The sequence below is a fragment of the Oncorhynchus gorbuscha genome, linkage group LG11, assembly GCF_021184085.1.
Source record: "Oncorhynchus gorbuscha isolate QuinsamMale2020 ecotype Even-year linkage group LG11, OgorEven_v1.0, whole genome shotgun sequence".
In the NCBI taxonomy this organism is placed as follows: domain Eukaryota; kingdom Metazoa; phylum Chordata; class Actinopteri; order Salmoniformes; family Salmonidae; genus Oncorhynchus; species Oncorhynchus gorbuscha.
In genome coordinates, this window is record NC_060183.1 from 47,965,302 (window position 1) to 47,973,723 (window position 8,422).

Sequence of the window (8,422 nt, forward strand, 5' to 3'; positions counted from 1 at the left end):
AAGCTTACATGAGGGTAATTGTAATGCCTTGTAATGCCAAATTTTTCTGTCATTATTCGATCCCATTCATTTCAGGGACCAGCATCTTATAGGTGTCATAATATCGGGTGTTTTATTAGCTTCGAGACCTCTGTCTGACCATGCATTCCCTTCCTCTCTCTCTTTCTTCTGTTTAGGACAGTGCTAGCACAGGAAACCCTTACAAAGTCAAGCCCTCCTACCAGTCGTGTAAAGACTGCCTGCGTCTGCCACCAGGGCGGCGCTGTGAGTGCCCAGCAGGAGGCCGCAGCCACCGCCTTAACCCCACACGTCACTGCGGAGTGGTCCCCACCATCTCCATAGACCCCCCTGGCACCCACTTCACCAACACCCCTGCCCCCCACTCCCCCTGCACCCTACCTGCCACCATTGCCCGCCTGGAGGCCTACCGCCAGCGGCTGGTGTCGCCCATGAGCTGCGAGGAGCTGCCCAGAGACCGACACTGCTCCTTGGAGACGGAGGACATGGACGAGCTGCAGGAGGATGAGGAGGAGGAAGAACAGGAGCCAAGGCCAGGCAGGGAGGTTGGGACCGGAGCCATCACGGAGCTCACGTTTATGAAGCTCAGCCTGGACGGGGAGAGGCCAGCAGGTCAGTCTCCTAGTGGAGGGGTGGAGTTGCAGCCTGCTGGGGTGGAGTTGCAGCCTCCTGGTGGTGGAGTGGAGCTACAGAGGACGGGGCCTGAGCTGGGGATGGGGCTGGTGAGGCAGAGGGCAGAACAGCTGGAAAGGCTTTCAGGCCTTGCCATGGAGGGTCAACTCTCAGGGGCTGGGCTTGCTGAGCAGATGGACCTGCACTTGGCGGTGGAGGAAATGGAGGGGGATGTATGGATGCATTCTGAAACCCCCATTCCATCTACCAGCTGCATGGTCACAGCCGCAGACCCCCAGATGAACACCACCCCGGTGTCATACCCCCAGGGTTCCGCCCAGACCTGGACCCCCGTGTCCTCCCCCCACGGCTCCACCCTCACCCGGAGCTCCAGCAGCGACAGCCTCCACAGCAACCGCGGGGGACACCAAGGCCTGGTCCGGCAGCGCACCCAGGAGATAGAAACCCGCATGAGGCTGGCCGGTCTGACCTTCCCCTCCCTGCTCAAACGCTCTAGCTCCCTGGCCAAGCTGGGAGGCCTCACCTTCTCCACCGAGGACCTCTCAGACCTAGCTGATGATCAGGCCCAGCTGTTCTCCACCGAGCCACCAGCCTGCCCCTCCACACCAGGGGGAGAGGAACCCTCTGAGCCCCCATCCACCCCCAGGAGCTGACTGTGTTTCCAGTGTGTCTCCTCCAGACAGGTTCCGCAGTCAGAACTTAGGGAGCAGGTTTGAAGGAGGATGAAGTTTGCCAGGTTTGCTACAGGTGTCCTGGAGACATGCCTGGAGATTCCTCTGTCTCTCGAGACATATTAACAGCATGTTGGCTGGAAGAAAGAAAAATAACAACGCAATTCCTATTATACATACATGTACTGTCTGTTTGTCAATCCAAATAAGAGATACTGTTTTAGAAGGTACTCTCAATGGAGCTCAATGAATGTGTGCAACTGAGCCTCTGCTTCGATTCGTTCAACATCTCCTCATGTGCCCCTGAACAGACAGACGGTTGAATATTGAATCCTCACTTACTGTATTTTCCTCTTGCGTTTTTGTGTCACCGAGTAACGACTTCATCATATGAGCATCTTCCTGCCTCTTCAAGCGAAGCAGTGTACCTCAGTCGGAACACAAGCATCTCAAGAATATTTTAGTCCATGACTGTCTTTGTTGACTTGCCTCTCTTCTCAATGACTGGTTCAGCCAGCCCTCCTCCATTTGAGGTACTTCATGAAATAATGTCTTGGAAAAGTGGTCAATATGCTATTCATGGCCGTACAGTGTTACACAACGTGTCCTCGTCGTCACGGCTACAGCCTCTTCTTGAGCAATGCTATGGATGATGGGAAGAACCACAGAAAGAGAAGTAATATTGACTAAGTCCCGTTTTCCATTCTCTCCTGGTTTCTTTGAAGCAGTTTAGAGGGAGCATATAAACGTTGGATTTGTTTAGGTTTCGCCACAGCTGGCATTTCACCACTGCTGTGCAAAGGCAATAGGCACAGTAGTTCAATGATCTGATTGAGAACTCATCGTCATCCTTGTATGGTTTGAGAGGATTTGTGGGCAACTGAAAGAGTTCAAATTGTTTTGGGATTGGATTTCACAATGCTGTATTACTCTACCACTGATTAGTGCGCTGTCCCGTCTTCTCCAGGTCAGCTGTAGTCCGACATACTGTGTCTGACACCATATCTTTCTTCCATCATCTCTGCATCACTCTCAAAAGGCAATCAAATACATTAGCTTCAAGTTTTTTCTCTTCTATTTATTCTCCTCCCTATTGACACACATTTGTGGTATTGCACAGTAGGTGTAGGAGCTTTGTGAAACCGGCTTTATTCAACTGTCATTGTGCCAGAGCAACATCGGACTCCCTTTTATTTGTACTGTAACAAAAAAACAAAAATGGAATCGTTGCCATACATTGAAGCAGAACTACTGTATAAGTCACATTTGTTTGAACAGCTTGCTTTTGCTTTCACAGACCTGGGAGTTCCACATGTGTCTGTGGTGTCAGCAGCACAGCGTAATGGGCTTTAGCTGGATCTGTTTGGGAAAGAAGCAGCTTTTCTCAGCCTTTCGCACGGCAACACTAACAGCCAAACAAGGAAGTTGGGACAAAAAAACAAGTTGAGGCATTGGAAGGAACAGACGATTATCTACCGTTATAGTTTCTCAGAAAGGGGTTACAGTTCTGCTTTCTGTTGCAGTCGGTAGAACATCAGTAGCTAGCTACTACAACTTTTAGTTTATTTACAGCAGACATGAGAAACTTCCGAAGCTGTGTGTAGAGCAGCAGCACAGTATGACAGGCCAAGTCTGACTGGAGGCGCTGCCATCCCGCATGCTGTTTGACCAATGTTCCCTTAACTTAACCCCTATATTTATCAGTCCGAGTATTTATTTAGTACAGGTTCTAATTTGATAAACTGGCGCATAATATGCAGGTAGTTGACTTCTTTGTGGCCAGCCTAAACTTACTTTGCCCCAAAGGGTATAATGCTTTTGAAAGTTGTTTGGCTGTTTATAAACTAATGCATTTGGCATGTTGAGTGTGCAAGGATAATATGTGTGATGGTGGCAGTGTGTGTGTGTGTGCAGGCGCATGCATACATCAGGAGTTTATTCCCATGGTTGTGACAGGAGTGCTATGTGACGATGGGAAAGCTGTCTGTGTATGAGTGCAAAACATCTGTTGCTCTTTTAAAGTAGGGGATCAATTGACTTTTTTTTCAATTGAGCTGTACATATGTCATTGCCACTGACGAAATGGCCTATACTATATGTAGACAAGATTGCTTTTGATTTGTGATAACTGAACAAAGACAAATGAAAATCACTCGTTCACCCAAATTACAAAATGAGACATTGTTTTCCTTACTCTGTAAGCAGTCTATGGACAAAGTATGACAGGAATCCATGCTATGGTGTAGTTTCCCTAGCACTGTTTCCAAGTCATGGGCCCCATTTTTATGAGATTTTCTTGAGCATCATGTTTAAAACATCTATAATTGACTGAGTTTCTCAATCAATTTTGGATACTTTCGGATGATTTGGACATGATAAGCGGAAAATTCTAATATCGGTCCCCTGACTTGAATGGGATTTGTGCCAAATGTAGAAACGGTGCCAGAGTAACTAAACCAAAGAATGGATTGCTGTCATACCTTGTGCATAGACTGCTTACAGGGTAAGGAAAGCAATGTGTAATTTGGGTGAGCTATCCCTTTAATCATATGAGTGGCTCTGCATTTGTTATATTAGCAACTATCGTCAGTGTTTGTTACTCAGAGGTACTGGTCAAAGCAAATTTGCATTTAATTTGGGTACAAACCACATTAATGGGTTGGGTTCTGTGGTCAGTGAACACTTTGTGGTGTTTGCACTTAAGGTTACTGCACTTAAGGCACTGGGTGAATTTGCCTGTGTTCACTGGTAGGTATTCAATTTTAAAGAGGTTGCCTCATAGGAAATACAGTTATTAGAATGGAATAGGAAGTAGTAGCGTTTTAAATTGAGTTTTGTCTACAAAACTGCCCCCTGTCCCTTTTAATTTTTTTAAATTTTTTTTATTGAATCTCGTTCAGCCAATCCGATGTCTAGCACTTGAGGTCACCATATATCATTTGGGTTTGCGCTTTATTCCAACCCACTGTTATAATGCCTTCATGTAGCGGTTATAAGCATGATGTAACTTCTGACATATAGCAGGTTATTAAAAGGGTTACAGAATACCCTATAATATTATTAAGAGTGGAATTAGATCCCGGCGGTTCAAATATTTATTTCACGACACTGGTGTGGTGATGACGACATTATTGTAGGATCTGTTTGGTTGGCCAGTGGTGCCCAGTGTTCCGTCATGCTCATAGCAGTGAACAGCAGGCCGTATGACGGAGGATTTAAGTGCAGTCAAAAGGAGTGTCTTGTCTTGTCTTTAGTCCATCACAACTGATGCTATGCTTAAAGCTACTGCACTGTTTTTTTAATTTAAAAATAAATCTATTTCTACTTAAGTGCCTTAACCCTGGCCTTAGCTCTGTCTGTCCTAACCTCGTCACAGGCTTTGCAGAGTCATTGTGAATGAGTGTATCCATGGAAACGCCACTTGCCCTCTGCCCCCCCAAAAAAATAATTATCCCTCGAAAGCTATATCTTGATACACACGGGGCACACAAGCTCTCACTCCCACACGTGTATTTGCTTGACAGGCTCATCAATTGCTATTATTTTGTTTTCTATTATTGAGACCAAAGTCTGAGGGGTTTATTTGTGCAAATGGGCACAGAACAAAGTTTTCTACATACATTCCCAGGCATCTTAGGGTTCACCTGCCCTTACTTGACAATCCTTAAACTGGTCAATGCTTTGAGAGTGTGAGACAGAAAGCTGGGTATAGAGACCCTGAGACATAGGAAGAGGGGGAACTTATATGTCAAGATGTTCATGTCAAGAGTAGAAGTTGCCATCTTTCCCTGATATTCATTCCTTACCATAAACAAGTGTTCGATGTGTTTTTGCATATAAGGCATAAATGAATGAAAACTCATAAAACATACATCGTCATATTGAGAGTAAGTTTTTTTTTTTACATTGATTGATTGTTTTTGTTATATATTTTATTTTTTACATTTTAAGCTGTAACTTATCGTTTGCACTATGTTAATGTGTAATGCACTTTTTAAAACATTTATTTTACATTTTGTTAAAAGGATGTCCAGTGGATGTGAATCATGGAAATAAACCATTTCCTCTGCATAACCTATCTGCTGGCCTACAGTGGATCATACTTAATGTGGAGGAGACAGTCCAGTCCCTCTTCTGACACTTGCATTGCAACTACATGCACATAGACCGTTGGTTCCCAATCTTTTCTGAATCACACCACACAAGAAAACAAATGCCAAGGCTCACTTTAATCTGACTTTAATCTGACTTTTTTTCTGACTGCATCAAACACAATTACGCCTCGAAGAAAGGCAACTCTAATAGGCTATATTAAGCAGCCAGCTTGAAGTTCCATGTTCCCTCCGTTTCCTCCTCCACACTGCGTGAAGCAAACGTTTTCTCAAATGCGAGACATTTATCTATCGTTTTAAATATGGTTCACTGGAATCTTAATGTTATGGTACCCATATAATGACTAAGTGTTGACCCCTTTATAGACCTTGCAGAGTTTCAGCTTTATATTAACTAGAAGAAAGGACTGATGGTCTACTGCGGTGCGTCAAATAAAAGGGATGTTATTGAGATCTGCTTTTGTTTTGCAGGGATGTGCAAGGAGGGTTTTTGTCTCTTGTGAACAGCAGTATCTGTTTGCGTTAGCGCTTTTGCATGGGCTTGGTTAAATCCACAAGGCAGAGAATTCTTATTGAGTTAGTCAAATTAAGTCATTCTGACATCACGGGATGGACGGGGATGTGCAAGGAAGCAAAGGAGACTGACAGTGGAAGAAGTACCTCCAACAAAACAACTTCATAGTCCTTCGGGGAAACAGGCTAGACAGACAGGCAGGCCGGCCTGCGGATTCCACAACTCGGACTGGGGTGAGTGCCTCCCTACCTCCATTCTGAATCTCTAGCCTCAGATGACATTAAGAAAATGCTCTTACCATGACGACAGAGATGTAGACTTTATGGATAGGTTACATCAATTCCGATTGAGTTATATTTGTCGACGTGTGGGTTAGAGCAATGTTATAGTCCTAATTCTCTGGGAATCAAACTAGAGCAGCATATTATTTGATGTTATTCTGAGTGACATATTTTTGCATTCACGTGTCAGTCAACATGGTGCATGTGCCTCGGTTGTTTATGTCATGATATAACTCCCGGGTAAAGGAATCGACACTCAACCATCCCACTCCATCCATGGCCATGATGATTCAGAGCCAACTCCATGTTTGCACCTCTCAATAGGCTGTTCTGAAGTTGGCCAAAAAAGTAAGCAGAGGTATTTGTGTAGTTATCTGTTTCTGGCCTACAGAATAATTACATAGCAGGCTTATTGTCACACTAGGCTCCTCATAGCTGTTACCTATTTGACTCTTCTATTAGTTGTTTAAATGTGTGTCCTATGTGGCACTACTTTCACCTTTTGTTTCATAACTGCCTATGTTGGGAATTTCGGGAGTTGCTAAGAGTTTGTTCAATCTGAGTCACATGTCTCTCGTTGATGCTCAGTGTCCTCGCATGATAGGAGAGAAATGGAAAGAGCGGGAGGGAGGGGATATTTGGGTGAGGTCGTTGTCACAGATGCCTCCCACAGCTGCCAGCTGCTGCCATTTATAAGACTCTGTACACATCCATCTCAAAATAACCCCTTAGATACAAGACGGAAGGAACTCTGAGATGAGCATACCACTGTGATTTTTATTTTGTTGCTACAACATAACAACATTGTGAGAATAGAATAAATGAATTGGACCACTCTTAAGTGTATGTGATGTGTGTATATGATCATGACTCATTTCTCGTCAGGTGAAGGTTGCAAAGTCGTCAGACCTGTTTATATCCCTTATTCAATTCAACAACTGAGCCACAAATTAAGGCTGTGTGGAATAAGTTGAGACATTTTTTTTAAATTCAGCATCACTCAGTCAAGGGAAGTATACTATTCTTTCTAACAAAGATATCTGCATATGTTTCCGGATGTTGTGTATCCCTGGAAATTCATGTCAACATTACAGTAGTCTCTTGGGACAACTTATCCCACAACTTACTTATTGGGTAAGTTGAATCAAGGGACAGGGTAAGTTAAGCCTCCTACAAATGTCTGTACTGAATTAAATATTACCACTACCTTTTTTAAAAACCGTATCTTTATTTACCCCAACACAATTGCTTTTTGTATTTTAATATTTTTTTCTAACACCGGCTTAACACCTAACAAACACTTCGTACTTTTTTAACATAGGCCAAGCCCTGTTGTTACCTCATATCCCAGTGATGCCTTGCATTACACCTGGGAAGAAAACACTTCCATTTGCTCAACTTGACATTGGATCAACCATTGGCTCAACTTACCCCATGGTCATTGGCTTACCCCAAGGCAAACATTTGTACTATATTAGCCCACACAGCGACAAGGATGCACTTTAATGCTAGGTTTAGGACCTCATATTGACACTTATGTAGACTCCAACTGATGTCTAGAACAATCTTAAAATGATCTACTTTGGTTTAGATACAAGCATCATGAAAACTCTTAACACAAATGAATTTGTGTTGATGAATCTGTTTTTTGGACCTGACTTGCTTACCACTTTTTCCACGTGGTTTCTTCCTTCAGACTCCATGAAATGATGACCTCTTCCTAAATATTTGGTCAAATTATGAATTTTGTGCATGGTTTCCTATAAACAAGGGTGGCTCTGCTTACACACTGTTCCCTACTGTATTGACCTGTCAGAATGTAAAGTAAAAAATAAAATACATTTTTTTTATCATATTCAATGATTATTAAAACATTGATCACTGTGGGGCTGGGTTTAATGCAGTATAATTGTCTGGGGAGCTTACTGAAAATGTTTCATATACGAGTAGCCCTGGACAAGGGCGTTTCTAGGCCTACATGGATAAGCCTAAAAAAAATCAGTGAGTGGCTCTCAGCACCACTTAAGCCTGAAATAGCTAGAGAGGCAGCGGGCAGGATTAGTGATGCAGGGTCAAGAGGTTGTCACCTGTTTGTCCTCAATCACGTCACCCTGCGGAATCAAACAGATACTGGAACATGGACATGAAATTAAAGGCTACAGGATGTCTTCATTTGGTTTTCATCCAGAGGAT

At 43.7% G+C, this 8,422-nt stretch overlaps 1 protein-coding gene across 1 annotated transcript in view; it reads left to right on the forward strand.

Moving 5' to 3' along the window:
• The window catches only part of LOC124048795 (protein phosphatase Slingshot homolog 1-like), a 28,802-nt gene extending 21,737 nt beyond the window's left edge, over positions 1–7,065 (forward strand). Inside the window, exon 3 of the mRNA XM_046369881.1 lies at positions 177–7,065. Within this exon, the coding sequence (XP_046225837.1) occupies positions 177–1,304 (1,128 nt within the window). The 3' untranslated portion in view covers positions 1,305–7,065. The remainder of the gene's footprint in view (positions 1–176) is intronic.
• Positions 7,066–8,422: the final 1,357 nt, after the last annotated feature.